Source organism: Ranitomeya imitator, chromosome 2, assembly GCF_032444005.1.
Source record: "Ranitomeya imitator isolate aRanImi1 chromosome 2, aRanImi1.pri, whole genome shotgun sequence".
NCBI classification, from domain to species: domain Eukaryota; kingdom Metazoa; phylum Chordata; class Amphibia; order Anura; family Dendrobatidae; genus Ranitomeya; species Ranitomeya imitator.
Genome location: NC_091283.1, coordinates 690,113,042 through 690,132,398, shown reverse-complemented (window position 1 = coordinate 690,132,398; position 19,357 = coordinate 690,113,042). Strand labels below are relative to the sequence as shown.

At 45.0% G+C, this 19,357-nt stretch overlaps 1 protein-coding gene across 3 annotated transcripts in view; it reads left to right on the top strand.

Moving 5' to 3' along the window:
• DLG5 (discs large MAGUK scaffold protein 5) overlaps window positions 1-19,357 on the top strand; it is a 679,445-nt gene that overhangs the window by 257,942 nt on the left and 402,146 nt on the right. For all 3 annotated transcript variants that reach the window (XM_069753072.1, XM_069753075.1, XM_069753073.1), the window contains one exon: window positions 7,779-8,038. In XM_069753072.1, coding sequence (XP_069609173.1) covers window positions 7,779-8,038 — 260 coding nt within the window. The remainder of the gene's footprint in view (window positions 1-7,778; window positions 8,039-19,357) is intronic.

Genomic DNA, 19,357 nt, shown 5'->3' with positions numbered 1-19,357 from the left:
ATCCACCACCCTCGGATCCTTCAGACGGAACCTGAAAACCCATCTCTTCAGGAAAGCCTACAGCCTGCAAAAACCATTCTGCTGCCTCACCAACCACCCGAGCTGCCTCCTCACCAACCACCCATGCTGCCGCCTCACCAACCACCCGTGCTGCCGCCTCACCAACCACCAGAGCTGCCGCCTCATCACCACCAGAGCTGCCGCACCCCTGACCTTATGTCTCTTCCCCAGTATCCCGTAGAATGTAAGTCGGCAAGAACAGGGTCCTCCCCCTTTGTACCAGTCTGTCATGGTAAATGTGTGTACTGTAACTGGTATCTATAACCCTGTATGTAACCCCGTTCTCATGTACAGCACCATGGAATTAATGGTGCTATATAAATAATAATAATAAAATGTATAATTGAGAAACACATCCCTATTCTATTTGAGGATGACATTTTATCCTCTGTTTTGTCATCTCGATGTCACATTGTGGCTAAAAGAGCTGCAACTTTGGGCAGCTGGGTCTACTGTCAATGATCACAAGCTCCTTCAGGATGATCAAGGTAGGACTCCTAAAACATTGCATAACGGCCGCTCATGCTATCATTCCTAGGAAGTGGCGTTCTAAGACAGCCCAAAGTATCGGGGATTAGATAGTTGAAATGGATTTCCAATGTAGGATGGAGAGGCTATCCACCGTTACGACACAGCGTGAGGATACGTTTTACAAAACGTGGCAGGAATGCATTATGTTTCACGAATCACCGGAATTTCTAACGCTCTTGGAGACAAATTAGCAGCTAACACAAACGGGGGAGATTCAACTATCCTCATACTTCACCCCTCAGTTCCCTTCTCTCCTTCCTACCCCCCACTTTCTTCCGTCCTCTTAATCAGACCCCCTCTTTCTTCCTTTCTCTTTTTTCCATACTTTCTATTACCTACTCAACACTCTTTTCTTTTCTTCTTTTCATTCTGTTTTGTTTATTGGATGTTTATGATGATAAGGAATATGATACTCAAGACAGCATTATGGCAAATCTCTGGTCATTCAATTAATGGTTATTGAGTGAATCCGACTCATGTAATGCTTATGCTTTACCTGATTGTCTTGCCATTTTACTTGACTGTTTTGCTATTTTTTGCTTTTCCTTGTCCTTGCATGGATACTTTTTACTTTTTGTATGTTATATATGAAAATATTCAATAAAAACTGTTTAACCCCTTCCCGACCTTTGACGCCACGTAGGCGTCATGAAAGTCGGTGCCAATCCGACCTATGATGCCTATGTGGCGTCATGGAAAGATCGCGTCCCTGCAGATCAGGTGAAAGGGTTAACTCCCATTTCACCCGATCTGCAGGGACAGGGGGAGTGGTATGTTAGCCCAAGGGGGGTGGCTTCACCCCCCGTGGCTACGATCGCTCTGACTGGCTGTTGAAAGTGAAACTGCCAATCAGAGCGATTTGTAATATTTCACCTATTAAAACTGGTGAAATATTACAATCCAGCCATGGCCGATGCTGCAATATCATCGGCCATGGCTGGAAACACTAATGTGCCCCCACCCCACCCCACCTCACCGATCGCCCCCCCCCCCAAGCCACCGATCTGTCCGGTACACAGCTCCGGCGCCCCTCCGTCCTGTGCTCCGCTCCCCCGTGCTCTTTTCCGCTCCCCCCGTGCTCCAATCACCCCCCCCCGTGCTCTGATCCAAACCCCCGGACTCCGATCCACCCCCGTGCTCCGATCCACCCCCCGTGCTGCGATCCACCCCCGTGCTGCGATCCACCCCCGTGCTCCGATCCACCCCCCGCGCTCAGATCCACCCCCCCCCCCCCCGTGCTCCGAACCCCCGCCCCATCATACTTACCGATCCTCACGGGGTCCGTCTGTCTTCTCCCTGGGCTCCGCCGTCCTCCAAAATGGCGGGCGCATGCGCAGTGCGCCCGCCGAATCTGCCGGCCGGCAGATTCGTTCCAAAGTGCATTTTGATCACTGAGATATAACCTATCACAGTGATCAAAATAAAAAAAATAGTAAATGACCCCCCCCCTCCCTTTGTCACCCCCATAGGTAGGGACAATAAAAAAAAAAAAAGATTTATTTTTTTTTTCACTAAGGTTAGAATAGGGTTAGGGTTAGGGTCAGGGTTAGGGTTTTGGTATGTGCACACGTATTCTGGTCCTCTGCGGATTTTTCCGCTGCGGATTTCATAAATCCGCAGTGCTAAACCGCTGCGGATTTATGGCGGATTTACCGCGGTTTTTCTGCACATTTCACTGCGGTTTTACAACTGCGATTTTCTATTGGAACAGTTGTAAAACCGCTGCGGAATCCGCAGAAAGAAGTGACATGCTGCGGAATGTAAACCGCTGCGTTTCCGTGCAGTTTTTCTGCAGCATGTGTACAGCGATTTTTGTTTTCCATAGGTTTACATTGAACTGTAAACTCATGGGAAACTGCTGCGGATCCGCAGCTTTTTCCGCAGCGTGTGCACATACCTATAGAATTAGGCTATGTGCACACGGTGCGGATTTGGCTGCGGATCCGCAGCGGATTGGTCGCTGCGGATTCGCAGTAGTGTTCCATCAGGTTTACAGTACCATGTAAACCTATGGAAAACCAAATCCGCTGTGCCCATGGTGCGGAAAATACAGTGCGGAAACGCTGCGTTTTATTTTCCGCAGCATGTCAATTCTTTGTGCGGATTCCGTAGCGTTTTACACCTGTTCCTCAATAGGAATCTGCAGGTGAAATCCGCACAAAAAACACTGGAAATCCACGGTAAATCCGCAGGTAAAACGCAGTGCCCTTTACCCGCGGATTTTTCAAAAATGATGCTGAAAAATCTCACACGAATCCGCAACGTGGGCACATAGCCTTAGGGTTAGGGTTGGAATTAGGGTTGTGGTTAGGGCTGTGATTAGGGTTATGGCTACAGTTGGGATTAGGGTTGGGGTGTGGGGGGGTTAGTGTTGGAGGTAGAATTGAGGGGTTTCCACTGTTTAGGCACATCAGGGGTCTCCAAGCGCAACATGGCGCCACCATTGATTCCAGCCAATCTTGTATTCAAAAAGTCAAATGGTGCTCCCTCACTTCCGAGCCCCGACGTGCGCCCAAACAGTGGTTTACCCCCACATATGGGGTACCAGCATACTCAGGACAAACTGCGCAACAATTTTTGGGGTCCAATTTCTCCTGTTACCCTTGTGAAAATAAAAAATTGCTTGCTAAAACATCATTTTTGAGGAAAGAAAAATGATTTTTTATTTTCACGGCTCTGCGTTGTAAACATCTGTGAAGCACTTGGGGGTTCAAAGTGCTCACCACATATCTAGATAAGTTCCTTGGGGGTCTAGTTTCTAAAATGGGGTCACTTGTGGGGGGTTTCTACTGTTTAGGCACACCAGGGGCTCTGCAAACGCAACGTGACGCCCGCAGACAATTCCATCAAAGTCTGCATTTCAAAAGTCACTACTTCCCTTCTGAGCCCTGACGTGTGCCCAAACAGTGGTTTACCCCCACACATGGGGTATCGGCGTACTCAGGAGAAACTGGACAACAACTTTTGGGGTCCAATTTCTCCTGTAACCCTTGGGAAAATAAAAAATTCTGGGCTAAATTATGATTTTTGAGGAAAGAAAACGTATTTATTTTTTTCACGGCTCTGCATTATAAACTTCTGTGAAGCACTTAGGGGTTCAAAGTGCTCACCACACATCTAGATAAGTTTCTTTCGGGGTCTAGTTTCCAAAATGGGGTCACTTGTGGGGGGTTTCTACTGTTTAGCCACATCAGGGGCTCTGCAAACGCAACGTGACGCCCGCAGAGCATTCCATCAAAGTCTGCATTTCAAAATGTCACTACTTCACTTCCGAGCCCCGGCATGTGCCCAAACAGTAGTTTACCCCCACATATGGGGTATCACCGTACTCAGCAGAAATTGGACAACAAATATTGGGGTCAAATTTCTCCTGTTACCCTTGGGAAAATTAAAAAATTCTGGGCTAAATAATTATTTTTGAGGAAAGAAAACGTATATTTATTATTTTCACGGCTCTGCGTTATAAACTTCTGTGAAGCACTTGGGGGTTCAAAGTGCTCACCACACATCTAGATAAGTTCCTTTCGGGGTCTAGTTTCCAAAATGGGGTCACTTGTGGGGGGTTTCTACTGTTTAGCCACATCAGGGTCTCTGCAAACGCAACGTGACGCCCGCAGAGCATTCCATCAAAGTCTGCATTTCAAAACGTCACTACTTCATATCCGAGCCCCGGCATGTGCCCAAACAGTAGTTTACCCCCACATATGGGGTATCACCGTACTCAGGAGAAACTGGACAACAACTTTTGGGTCAAATTTCTCCTGTTACCATTGGGAAAATAAAAAATTGCAGGCTAAAACTCATTTTTGAGAAAATATTTTTTATTTTTTATTTTCATGGCTCTGCGTTATAAACTTCTGTGAAGCACTTGGGGGTTCAAAGTCCTCACCACACATCTAGATTAGTTCCTTTGGGGGTCTAGTTTCCAAAATGGGGTCATTTGTGGGGGATCTCCAATGTTTAGGCACACAGGGGCTCTCCAAACGTGACATGGTGTCCGCTAATGATTGGAGCTAATTTTACATTTAAAAAGCCAAATGGCGTGCCTTCCCTTCCGAGCCCTGTCGTGCGCCCAAACAGTGGTCTACCCCCACATATGGGGTATCAGCGTACTCAGGACAAACTGGACAACAACATTTGGGGTCCAATTTCTCCTATTACCCTTGGCAAAATAGGAAATTCCAGGCTAAAAAATCATTTTTGAGGAATTATTTTCATGGCTCTGCGTTATAAACTTCTGTGAAGCATCTGGGGCTTTAAAGTGCTCAATATGCATCTAGATAAGTTTCTTGGGGGGGTCTAGTTTCCAAAATGGGGTCACTTGTGGGGGAGCTCCAATGTTTAGGCACACAGGGGCTCTCCAAACGCGACATGGTGTCCGCTAACAATTGGAGCTAATTTTTCATTCAAAAAGTCAAATGGCGCGCCTTCCCTTCCGAGCCCTGCCGTGTGCCCAAACAGTGGTTTACCCCCACATATGAGGTATCGGCGTACTCGGTAGAAATTGCCCAACAAATTTTAGGATCCATTTTATCCTATTACCCATGTAAAAATTAAAAAATTGAGGCGAAAATAATTTTTTTGTGAAAAAAAGTACTTTTTCATTTTTACAGATCAATTTGTGAAGCACCTGAGGGTTTAAAGTGCTCTCTAGGCATCTAGATAAGTTCCTTTGGGGGTCTAGTTTCCAAAATGGGGTCACTTGTGGGGAGCTCCAATGTTTAGGCACACAGGGGCTCTCCAAACGCGACATGGTGTCCGCTAACGATGGAGATAATTTTTCATTCAAAAAGTCAAATGGCGCTCCTTCCCTTCCGAGCCTTACCATGTGCCCAAACAGTGGTTTACCCCCACATGTGAGGTATTGGTGTACTCAGGAGAAATTGCCCAACAAATTTTAGGATCCATTTTATCCTGTTGCCCATGTGAAAATGAAAAAATTGAGGCTAAAAGAATTTTTGTGTGAAAAAAAAGTACTTTTTCATTTTTACGGATCAATTTGTGAAGCACCTGGGGGTTCAAAGTGCTCTCTATGCATCTAGATAAGTTCCTTGGGGCGTCTAGTTTCCAAAATGGGGTCACTTGGGGGGGAGCTCCAATTTTTAGGCACACAGGGGCTCTCCAAACGTGACATGGTGTCCGCTAAAGAGTGGAGCCAATTTTTGATTCAAAAAGTCAAATGGCGCTCCTTCCCTTCCAAGCCCTGCCGTGCGCCCAAACAGTGGTTTACCCCCACATATGAGGTATCAGCGTACTCAGGACAAATTGGACAACAACTTTCGTTGTTCAGTTTCTCCTTTTACCATTGGGAAAATAAAAAATTTTTTGCTAAAAGATAATTTTTGTGACTAAAAAGTTAAATGTTCATTTTTTCCTTCCATGTTGCTTCTGCTTCTGTGAAGCACCTGAAGGGTTAATAAACTTCTTGAATGTGGTTTTGAGCACCTTGAGGGGTGCATTTTTTAGAATGGTGTCACTTTTGGGTATTTTCAGCCATATAGATCCTTCAAACTGACTTCAAATGTGAGGTGGTCCCTAAAAAAAATGGTTTTGTAAATTTCATTGTAAAAATGAGAAATCGCTGGTCAAATTTTAACCCTTATAACTTCCTAGCAAAAAAAAATTTTGTTTCCAAAATTGTGCTGATGTAAAGTATACATGTGGGAAATGTTATTTATTAACTATTTTGTGTCACATAACTCTCTGGTTTAACAGAATAAAAATTAAAAATGTGAAAATTGCGAAATTTTCAAAATTTTCGCCAAATTTCCGTTTTTATCACAAATAAACGCAGAATTTATTGACCTAAATTTACCACTAACATGAAGCCCAATATGTCACGAAAAAAGAATCTCAGAACCGCTAGGATCCGTTGAAGCGTTCCTAAGTTATTACCTCATAAAGGGACACTGGTCAGAATTGCAAAAAACGGCCAGGTGAATAAGGTCAAAATAGGCTGGGTCATGAAGGGGTTAAGAAAAAAACAAAGAGCTGCAACTTTGGACAACATCATTTCCCCAAGTTTTTTGTAATCCTGGTTCAAAGCAAAGAACATGGTTACATTACCCAGGTTTTTACAAGTGCAGTCTTTCAAGATGTAGAACACATACTTTTTCAGATGTTGCTAATGTAAAATACGACAATACATTAATTGTAATTCAAAGAAAACCATTTATTTGATTAGATGTATGGAATGTAATTTGAGTTATGTGGGATTAACAACTCAAAATTTAAAGATCAGGATTTCAGAGAATATTACTGATAGTATTTCCTCTACCAGCTCTAACCGCACAATGTCTTTTGCCCCCAAACATTTTGTTACTCACCATCAGAGGAGCACGGCATCGCTGAAAGTCACTGGCATCGAAAGGGTGATGACATCAGCAAGGGGCAGAGATGCAAAGAAATTGCTGATGATCAGGGAGGCGTATTGGATCTTTTACCTTGGAACTTGCCATCCTGCGGGTTTGAATGCCCGCAGGGAAATCATGTATCACTACTAATGCACAGCGGGGAGTTTTCATTTGATTTTAAGTGGATTATTACAATTTTTGTTTGTGAATTCTTTTTGTTATTAATGTTTTTAATTTATTAACTGTGTCATGTGATTGTGGGTGTTGCTTCTCATTGGCTGGAGTTTGTATAAAACCACCATGTTAATTTTTTCATGTAGCTTTGAGAAAGGACACTGGAGTGTGTTCGAAACGCGTGTCTGCTACAGATGCCTTTATGAACACTGTTCTGCCATGACTCTTTTTTTTATATCTGATTCGATAAATTTTGGACTTTTATTGGAAGCTGGAGCGCCTTCCTTCTTTTTTCCTTTAAATAACTACCAACGATGAATTTATGTAGTAGTGAGAAGTGGAGAAATCTACTGGACTTGTCTAGAAATCTTTTGCACGTTTCTTAAATTTGTACAGTTGCGTTCTAGAATTCATTTGCAGGCTTTTTGATGCTGAAGTTACTAATATCAAACTGTAAAAATATTGAATCCTATTTTTATAAATTTATGTAACAAGAGGATATTTCTTTTGGTCTGGCATAGAATCATTAGTAATGATTGTACAAGTTACTATTTATTTAGGAGAAAAGTGTCAGGCTATAAAATGTTTGTCATTTGCCATATATTAATAATTATTGCTCTAGTATATGCACTCATACTGATGTTTTTCTATACCTTGTAGGTTGTAAAACAGAATGGTTCTTCAGAGCTAATTAACAAGTTATACGACACTGCTCTAGACAAGCTGGAAATTGTGAAGAAGGACTATGATTCCTTACGTAGGCAGTACAACGACAAAGTGTCTAATCACAATGTGGATTTAGGGCGATTGGAGCAGAGTGAGGAAGAGAAGAGAAGCCTTCAGAAACAACTGGAGGGGCTGCTGAAGCAAAGGGACAGTGCTTTGCATCTCCAACATCAATATTCCTCCTCTATGAGAAGGTAATATTTTTCACATGGGTTGAAATAATGTTTTAAATCACTCTTGTATCTTGTTCTTGCCGCACATTAGTTGTGACAGCCTAATTATTATTATTATTTATTATTATAGCGCCATTTATTCCATGGTGTTTTACATGTGATGAGGGGTATACATAATAAAAACAAGTTCAGTACAATACAAGTCACAATAGTACAAGAGGAGGGAGGATCCTGCCTGCGAGGGCTCACAATCTACAAGGGTTAGGTGAGGATAGAATAGGCGAGGGTAGAGCTGGTTGTGCAGTGGCTTGGTCGAGCGGTGGTTACTGCAGGTTATAGGCTTGTTGGAAGAGGTGGGTCTTCAGGTTCTTTTTGAAGGTTTCGATGGTGCAGTTTCTCCTGAATACGCCGATACTGTTCGAGTGCAGGGCTCGGCAGGGAAGGAGCACCATTTGACTTTTGCAACACAAAATTGGCTGCAATCAGTAGTGGATGCCATGTCATGTTTGGAGAGCCCCTGATGTGCCCAAACAGAGGACACCCCCCAAAAGTGACACCATTTTGGAAACTACACCCCCTGAAATTTTTATCCAGGGGTATAGTGAAGATTTTGGATAATTCACTATGCACAATGTGATAACATTAAGTTGTCATATAGAAAGATTTAACATTTTTTCACAAAAATGTTGTTTTAGCCCACTTTTTTTTTCGGTTTTGCAAGCGATAACAGGAAAAAAATGGACCACTCAGTTTGTTACCCACTTCTTCTGAGCATGGCAATACTCCACATGTGGTAAAAAAAACTCTGTTTTTTTGAGATGGGATGAATTTTGTGGGGGTAGATGTCAGAGGGAGAGCGTTCAGGTTGCTACAACTGAGGTACCCGCAGATCTATCCTCTCTGCCCAAGCAATATTGGCCCTATGCGCAGGGCCGCCATCAGGGCATGACAGCCATGACTGGCGTATGGGGCCCGGTGGGCAGAGGGGGCCCGCATCGGGCCCCGTCTCATCTGCTCACCGGGCCCCCCCTGCAGGCGCTGCAGCACCAGTGGCGTAGGAAGGGGGAGGGGTGCGGGGGGGGCGGGCCGCCCCAGGCGGCACAATGCGGGGGGTGGGTCACAGAGTGACAGACTGCAGGGCATCAGGAAGAAGCCAGGTGTAAGTGCTGTGCAGCCCTCCACCAGTCATCCGGGTCTCCAACAAAATGGCCGCAGCTCTGGGAGGTGGAAGTGATGACATTGCCAGCTGCCACCTCTATCGGAAGCACAGGGCGCGCCTGTGAATACTGTCCCCCATCTTCCTGCACATGTGCTGCCTGAATTCCGGGCTGTACAGCGCCATCACTGCACGCTATGGAGGCGGCCCAGAAGTGGCTCACACTGCCCAGCCAGCCCAGTCTGAAGAAGCTGACTGACCCCAGCTATGGAAAGCCTGGACGTCAGCAGCACCCGCCGCTGCAGGACCTGACCAGGGCTCACACCGAGAGCTTCAATGAGGCCATGACTTACGGGCTGTACCGGGCGATCCAGGTGAGGAGCCGGCCCGGCTCTGCATGGGACTTGTTGCACTAGGGGTTATGCAGGATCTTTAAGGACAGAGGCTAGTTTTGCTCTTGCAGATGTCCTTTTCTTCCAAAACAATGCAGACTTTTGTTTTTGAGGGATAATTTGTATTTTTTTTCCTTGCACTTTCCCGTATAATATGCATAAAATTCCCAAGTGCGAGCGATGAATTGGTGAAAAAGCAATGTCTCCTCCCTTGTTTCGTTACGTTCCTCTTTGTGCTGTAGAAATAAGCCGATAGCCCGATTCCCGGGGCGGATCGATGACGGCGACACCAAACTTGTGAGGTTTTATGTTAGTGGCTCTGCTGAAATGTGGATTGTCGCCAATGTCCGCGACCGCACCCCGCGGGCTTGTGTTATATCTGGCGAGGTGCGGCTTTTATGAAGCACAGCAGTATTCTGCACACAATGGACAGTACAAGGTAGATAGAATTGTACTAATCTCTTTGCTGCGATTACCATTACACCGGGAAGGCTCCAGGTCACTGACAGCAAACAGAGATCATAAACATTACAGAGTAATTCCAGAACAAATAATAATACAAGTTTCAGAATGATCTTCTATTACACACGTCACCAGCTCTGTACTCACACTGTGCCACACATAAAATACAGGGCGCCAAACTCGGGAACAGCCCCGGGTGGCAAAAGCTCTAGCTACGCCCGTGTGCGGCACACTATTGACGTGCGGGCCCGTGCCTGCACGTCAATAGTTAACAGTCACCGCCAGCCAGTCGGAGGCTGGCAGCTGACTTGAGCGGCCGCAGTGCGCAGTCGCACGTTGCCGGCGTCTGACGTCATCGTCAGCCGCCGGCGAGTGCGTCCTTCATCTGCGTGGAGGAGCTTCGCCCGCCGCAGGAGCACACGGCCAGGTAAGAAGTTTTTTTTTTTTTTGTAGCGGCAATCCAGGGGAGGGGGCCTGGGGAACTATGCTGGATACGGGGGCAGAATGCTGGGCATGGGGGCAGAATGCTGGGCACGCTGGGGCAGAGGAGATGCTGGACACAGGGGCAAAATGCTGGACAAAGGGGCAGAAAGCTGGACACAGGGGCAGAGGAGATGCTGGACACGGGGGCAGAATGCTGGACAAAGGGGCAGAAAGCTGGACACAGACAGGGGCATTATGCTGGACACAGGGGCAGAATGCTGGACACAGGGGCATTATGCTGGACACGGGCAGAATGTTGGACAAAGGGGCAGTATTCTGGACACAGGGGCATTATGCTGGACAAAGGGGCAGAAAGCTGGACACAGAGGCATTATGCTGGACACAGGGGCAGAATGCTGGACAAAGGGGCAGTATTCTGGACACAGGAGCATTATGCTGCACACAGGGGCATTATGCTGGACACAGGGGCAGTATGCTGGACACAGGGGCAGAGGAGATGCTGGACACGGGGGCAGAATGCTGGACAAAGGGGCAGAAAGCTGGACACAGACAGGGGCATTATGCTGGACACAGACAGGGGCATTATGCTGGACACAGGGGCAGAATGCTGGACAAAGGGGCAGTATTCTGGACACGCTGGGGCAGAATGCTGGACACGCTGGGGCAGAATGCTGGACACGCTGGGGCAGAATGCTGGACACGCTGGGGCAGAATGCTGGACACGCTGGGGCAGAATGCTGGATACGCTGGGGCAGAATGCTGGACACAGGGGCAGAATGCTGGACACGGGCAGAATGCTGGACACAGGGGCAGAATGCTGGACACGGGCAGAATGGAGATACGGGGTATGATGAAAGACATGGGGGCATGACTGGAGACAGATGGGGAAGGATTGGAGACAGATGGGGCAGAATGGAGACACAGGAGGCATGATTGGAGACAAGTGGCAGGATTGCAGACATGGGGGCATGATTGGAGACACTGGGGGCAGAATTGGAGACAGATCTTGCAGGATCATGGGGCAGGATGGATATGATGGAGACAAATGGGTCAGGATGGGGAGATCATATGGGGCAGAATGGATGTTCATGAGGGCAGGATTGGAGAACATATGGCTGACGCCAGGAATGAGACACACATTGGCCAGGATGGGGAATTTTATTATCATAGGGACTAATTTAGGGATATTATTACTGCAGTGATGTATTTATTTTATTTTTTGAGGATACTGTTTTAAATGAGGGGGCGGTCCTGTTACTGTGTAGAGTGATACTATGTTGCCTCTTTTTCTTCATGTGGTGTAATGTAGAAGTTGGAAAAATTAAGTAATGTATTCTACAAGCAGAGCTCGAGATAACTGTTATTTCCTGCAGAAACGAGTCCTGGCTGGATGAAATGATGCCAGTCTGTGCTGGATGAAAGATGAAGGACTTCACCTAGAGACGTCACTGGTGAGTCAGTGTGTTACCTATACACTGACACTATACACTGTATACTATATACAGAGCTCCTGTGTATAATTTCACTAGTGATCACTGTATTATCTGTACACAGACACTGCATACTAAGTACAGTTCTCCTGTGTATAATGGCACTTATGGTGATAGTATGGTGCTTTTTTTTTTATTACTGATCAGAATTGTAGTATTCAGTCACTATATGGTGGTAATATGCGGTCTGGTCATGGTGTAGCGGTATTTGTTCTTTGTATGTGATATTATTCGATCACTGTGGTGGTAATATGTCATCTGGTCATGGTGTAGCGGTATTTGTTCTTTGTATGTGATATTCGATCACTGTGGTGGTAATATGTCATCTGGTCATAGTGCTGTGGTATTTGTTCTTTGTATGTGATATTACTGGTCATTTAAAAAATTGAAAAATAAATTAAAATATACCTAAATTGTATTGCATATTTTAACAAATATTTAATAGGTTACGGCCAAAAGTGTCTACCGTGTTATGGTGGCGGCTTAAAAAATCTTTTGGCCAAAACAAAAGCTGCCAGCTATGTATGTGATCTGGTGATGGGAACTGTTAATGTGTGATAGGTGAGAAGTGTAGTTTTTCCAAGAGAGAGCGGTGGGATTGTGGACAGTTCGAGGGGTGGAGCGTGGAGGCGGGGCTGGGGTGGAGCCTGGGCGGAGTCTCAAGGGGGCCCCAAAAATTTTGCCAGTATGGGGCCCCGAAATTTCTAGTGGCAGCCCTGCCTATGCGGATGTGTTCTCCAAAAGGGCTGCGGAGACCCTTCCGCCTCACCGTCCCTATGACTGACCTATTGACCTCTTGCCTGGTGCTGAGCCTCCCCGGGGTCGAGTCTATCCGTTATCTCTCCCGGAGACGGAGGCAATGTCTCAGTACATCCAGGAAAATCTGGCAAGAGGATTCATTGGAAAGTCAGTGTCACCTGCAGGGGCTGGGTTCTTCTTCGTGCAGAAGAAGAACGGGGAACTACATCCATGCATAGACTACAGGGGTTTGTATGAGTGTATTCAGGGCCTTGGCTGAAATAAGCCGCTAGAATACCGGCATCTCCGGTGAGGAGTTGTTTGTCTCTTTTCTCTGACTGCATGACCACAGTTTGCTCTGGTTGGTAGCTGTGTACCTCTGTGAGGTTAACAGGGCACAGCATCTTGTTCCTAACGACTCTGTGGAGTTAACAGAGTTCGCTTATACCACCATATAGCGCCGCCATTTGCTAGCAGCAGGTTCCTTTCCTGCACGGTGGACCCCGGGTTGCGAAGGCACCTAATAATACATATATATATATACCCGGTGCGTTCCGCCAACCCTAACAACATAGCAGTGAGAAGGGGGGAAATGTACAATGTCCCTAGCATCACATTTTGGCAGTAAATACGACTATACTGTGCTAACAAAGCATACCACAGTTACCGTATTTTATTTGAGCTGGGAAAAACTGCATTGAAATGAAAGACACCATATTTTGAAATGGAGGAGTGTAACAATGTTGCAATGCTGGGCAAATTCACTAGATAATAGAACATCCAGGGCAGCAGCCACACTTTCAAAAAAGGGAGTAGTTGTACAACATCTCTATAGTACAATCAATCCCCATATGAGGGACGGCTGTGCCATGTGTCGCTGGCACACTATAGCAGGTCCCTGTCTTGCAAGTTAGGAACTGCCATGTGCGCAGAACAACCCATGTTTTTACCAAGTATATAAAGAAGCAGTATGCTGCACTACAATGTGGACAGTTTTTAGCTGGTATAACGGGTTTTATAATTACCAAATAAAACTATAAGAAAACCCATTCTTTATAAACCAGGAACGGCTCGTGTACAAGGTATCCTCCATGAAACACTGCCATGTCTATTACACCAAACAGTAGAAAGGTTCAGAATGACTTTAGATGGCAAGGCATAGCCAAACTGGCGAATAAAAAGCTTTGCTATTTCAGCAAATTCCCTTTACAGTATTCATCTAGGGGTATAGTGAGCATTAACCTTAATTTTTTTTTTTTGTATTCCAATTTGTTAATGGACGATGAAGAAATTAAAAGTGAATAAAGAAAAAATGGCAGGAGGTGGCAAGGGTAAAAACAAAAAAATAAATCCAGTTATTCTAGGGATGTATGATTGCAACGGACACATTCCCTTACGCATAGGTCAGGCTTATCAAGATATGAGTCACACTAGTAAATGTTTTAACTTATCTTTTTTGTCACAAAATTTTACAAGCAGCATGTCATCATTACAGTGCACCTTAATTTTGTCTGCCTTTTAATTTTTTAGTGACAAGAGTATTGGGCAACGCTCTTTGGTTCTGGTGTAAGGTTCCACTGGCCACTTTTTTTTTTTGGCTGAACAGGGGTACACACGAATAATAGTTATATGTGTACACCTTATACCCCTTATGTAAAAGGAGATGCAGCAGGTCCCAGACAATTTTCCCAACTGTGTTTAGGGAAGGGTGGCATTCGGGAGGAACAATCTGGGTGTCTTTTCCCTCTTACACCCAGAATTTGTGTGTAGCCAGTGTCGCTTTCACACAGCTTGTATATTTTCTGTCCGAATTGGGACCTTTTATTCGGCAAGTCATAGAGTGGGTGGGAGGATGTCCACCGTATCTCCACCCAAGGGTGTGGACTGGGGCTTAAGTAGCTCACCTCCAGAGGCAGTAGTTGTCCATTGTCCTGAGAGGAACATTCCAGAGAAGTATTTGTGGTTTGCTGATACCTGAACTGTAGGTCTTGCTAACCATGAGTAGGCTGATCCCCGCTAATACAAGGACTGTGCTTAGTGCTACTATTTTGTTTTGTTTCACAGTTTTTTTGCCCTGAGGGCCGTGTTTTCAGGTTCTAAAAGCAGCAGAGCTCTGATCTCCAGAAATATCACAGACAAAGTGACAAGATGGAGCTGTACTGCTGTTTCCCGCATTTGATACATTGCTGTGATTGGATAGTTACAGTTACTATCCAATCACAGCAATCAGAGATGCTGTCATTGGTCTCTGCATCTCTTCACTACCTTCAATATGATATGGCATCTGCACCGCAGGTTTAATCATCCAGGGGCGGTGCTGAGCACCATCCCTGGCTGTTCAAGCACCACCCCGGCTCTCACAGCAGAAGCTCGGCCACTTGCAGCACTGAGCTTCTGCTCTGATTGTGCAGGAGATTCTGATATTTCAGCACCTCCTATGTGATCATGCTGTGATCGGTCAGTCAGATTGGCTACATGTAAAGGTCCGTTCAATAGCACATGTATTAGTCTGCTGTGTAGGTCCGTCTATTTGTCTTGGTATCACTCTGTGTAATAGTGTAGGATGAATTACCACCCCCCCCACAAAAAAAAAAAAATAGTACTAATAAGATGTAGGCATGGAACTCACCATGTTCCAAATTAATTTCTGCCTTTATTAATCCATAAATAAAATTATTGTAAGTTTTAGGCCACTGTCACACTTTGAGTATCTGGTGAATTTTTTAGATCAGTATTTGTGAGCCAAAACCAGTAGTGGGTGATAAATACAGAAGTGGTAACGTGTTTCTATTATACTTCTCCTCTGATTGTCACACTCCTGGTTTTGACTTACAAATACTGAGGTAGAATACTGGACTTGTGCATGTGGCCTTATAGTTCCAGCAGAGTGGAAGTGGTTTATAGAAATCTCTTTATTTCCCACGCGGTATAAACTGAGCTGTGGTGCTCGTTTGAAATCCACAACATGTCATTTTCTTATGTGGGTATGTTGAGTTGTGCTAAAATTGCCTTAGATGCAGAAAATCTGCCAGTAAAAAATGCATGTGTGGAAATGCACTGAAAACACATGTAATCCACAGATGATTGTAAAATCATAATCAGAATAAAGTTTTATCAAAAGGCAAATACCAGGAAGTATCAAAAACAAAGCAGCTTTAGTTAAAAAATGACTTACCAAAAAGATACAAAAACAGCAGAGTAAAAAATGTGCTAAAAATACATGTAAAAAATGCACTAAAACATGCAATGAAAAAAAAATCAAGTAACCTAATTTACCAAATAGGTGCAGACATGCTGTAGAAAATCTGCAATCTCAAAAACTCACCAAATTCTCATTATTGGAACATACGCTAAAAGAGCTTGGCAATAGAGATGAGCGGTGTTCGAGTCAAACTGTTTGCCAATTTCAAATTTGAGCTGTTTTGGGCGGTGTTCGAGTCGTTCGACAAACCTGAACAATTTGCTTAAAATTCAGCTGTTCGAGTTTATGTTCGATAACTGTTCGTTCACCAAAAGCCTAGCTTGATTTGCACATTAAAACTGTTTATCATTGTTAATAGACTGCTTCAGTGTATAGTGGGCGGGGGATAGATCTCTGCTGAAATAACGCTGATCTCCATTTTTTTTCTTTCCCGCATTTACAATGGGGCGATGCAGTCTCTCAGCCTATTAGCAGTGCGCTCATACACAGCAATGTGCATGTGATGCACACAAGCAAGGGCATGTGTCATTGGCTGTGTATGTCACATGTCCTCCTTGCCCTATAAGAACCAGCCATTTGCCCCGTCGCCACCATTTCCTCACTGCTGCAGCGTAGTGTTAGACGGCACCGCTGCTGCTGTGGGCGCTATAAAGACTAAGAGTGCTTTTTTGGAACGACTTGTCAGAGAAATAGGTTTAGGCTACGTTCACATTAGCGTTGCGCGCCGGTGCGTCGGCGACGCAACGGCGACGCAACGCACGACGCACCAAAAAACGTGCGCAAACGCACGCAAAAACGCTGCGTTTGCGACGCGTGCGTCGTTTTTTGACGAAAATCGGACGCACGAAAAATGCAACTTGTTGCATTTTCTTGCGTCCGACGCTAGCGTCGGAAACGACGCACGTGTCGGAAAACGCAACCAAAAAAACGCACGCGTCCCCCATGTTAAACATAGGGGCGCGTCGCTGCTGCGTCGCCGACGCAACAGCGACGCACATTAGCGGAACGCTAATGTGAACGTAGCCTTAGGGAGTCGGGAGGAGTAGGGAATAGTTGTAATATCAGCCCTTTTCAGGGTATGTTACAGCAGTTCATAGCAATGTTTGCCAGGCAGGTCTGTGCCAGTGCTGTGCAAGTGTTTGTCACAGCATTTGGTGTAATCTAGCTCAGCCAATCCTTTTGGGCTAGTAGCATTGTAACATAGTTATTAAGGTTGAAGGAAGACTTTAAGTCCATCTAGTTCAACCCATAGCCTAACCTAACATGCCCTAACATGTTGATCCAGAGGAAGGCAAAAAAAACCCATGTGGCAAATAGTAAGCTCCACTTTGGGGAAAAAAATTCCTTCCTGACTCCACATACGACAATCAGACTAGTTCCCTGGATCAACGCCCTATCAAGGAATCTAGTATATATACCCTGCAACATTATACTTTTCAAGAAAGGTATCCAATCCCCTCTTAAATTTAAGTAATGAATCACTCATTACAACATCATATGGCAGAGAGTTCCATAGTCTCACTGCTCTTACAGTAAAGAACCCGCGTCTGTTATTATGCCTAAACCTTCTTTCCTCCAGAAGTAGAGGATGCCCCCTGTCTTAGGTCTATGATTAAAAAGATCATCAGAAAGGTCTTTGTACTGTCCCCTCATATATTTATACATTAAAATAAGATCGCCCCTTAGTCTTCGTTTTTCCAAACTAAATAGCCCCAAGTGTAATAACCTAGTCCTCTAATAACCTTGGTCGCTCTTCTCTGCGCGCGTTCTAGTTCAGCTATGTCTTTCTTATACACTGGAGACCAAAACTGCGCACAGTATTCTAAGTGTGGTCGAACTAGTGACTTGTATAGAGGTAAAATTATGTTCTCCTCATGAGCATCTATGCCTCTTTTAATGCATCCCATTATTTTATTTGCCTTTGTAGCAGCTGCCTGACACTGGCCACTGAACATGAGTTTGTCATCCACCCATACTCCCAGGTCTTTTTCATTGACGGTTTTGCCCAGAGATTTAGAATTAAGCGCATAGTTATACATCTTATTACTTCTACCCAAGTGCATGACCTTACATTTATCCCCATTAAATCTCATTTGCCATTTATCAGCCCAAGCTTGATTACCCTGCAGAGTTTAGTGTCATCTGCAAATATTGAAATTCTGCTCTGAATGCCCCCTACAAGGTCTTAAATAAATATGTTAAAAAAAGAGGGCCCAATACTGACTCCTGTGGTACCCCACTGCTAACCGCGACCCAGTCCGAGTGTGCTCCATTAATAACCACACTTTGTTTCCTATCCCTGAGCCAGCTCTTAACCCACTTACACATATTTTCCCCTATCCCCATTCTCATTTTATGTATCAACCTTTTGTGTGGCACCGTATCAAAAGCTTTTGAAAAGTCCATATACACTACGTCCACTGGGTTCCCTTGGTCCAGTCTGGAACTTACCTCATACACTACGTCCACTGGGTTCCCTTGGTCCAGTCTGGAACTTACCTCTTCATAGAAGCTGATCAGATTAGTCTGACATGAACGGTCCCTAGTAAACCCGTGCTGATACTGGGTCATGAGGTTATTCCTCTTCAGATACTCCAGTATAGCATCCCTTAAAATGCCCTCCAGGATTTTACCCACAATAGAGGTTAAGCTTACTGGCCTATAATTGTCCGATAGTCATCTGAGTAGCCGGCCTGTGAAGCTAGCTACATCGCCTGTGTATCTCAATGTTTACTGCATCTAACCCAGTTAATAGTTTTGGGCCTAGGAGCAGTGTCTGCACGTCAGCAGAGTAGCGCGCCTGTGAAACTAACTACACCGCCTGTGAATCTCTATTTTCACTGCATCTAATCCAGTTAATAGTTTAGGGTCTAGGAGCAGTGTCTGCACGTCAGCAGAGTAGCCCGCCTGTGAAACTAACTGCACCGCCTGTTTATCTCTATTTTCACTGCATCTAATCAAGTTAATAGTTTAGGGCCCAGGAGCAGTGTCTGCACATCAGCAGAGTAGCCCGCCTGTGAAACTAACTACACCGCCTGTGTATCTCAATTTTCACTGCATCTAATCCAGTTATTAGTTTTGGGCCTATGAGCAGTGTCTGCACGTCAGCAGAGTAGCCCGCCTGTGAAACAAACTATACCGCCTGTGTATCTCAATTTTCACTGCATTTAATCCAATTATTAGTTTTGGGCCTAGTACCACAGTTTGGCCACTCAGTTCTGCTCGGTTTTCATCCATCGGTTGTTGTGCCAACAACTACAGATACAGAGTTGCCAATTAGTTAAGCACTAAAATGAGTGGCAAAAGGCCTGCTGCTGGTGGAAAGGGGAATAGGCGTGTTGGAAAGGGAAAAAAGGTTGTGTCCGTGGGGTAGGTGGTAAAGCAACAGTAACATCTGCAGAAGAAAGACCATCTTCCAGCCAAAGTAAGATGTCTACTTCTTTTCGTGGACAATCT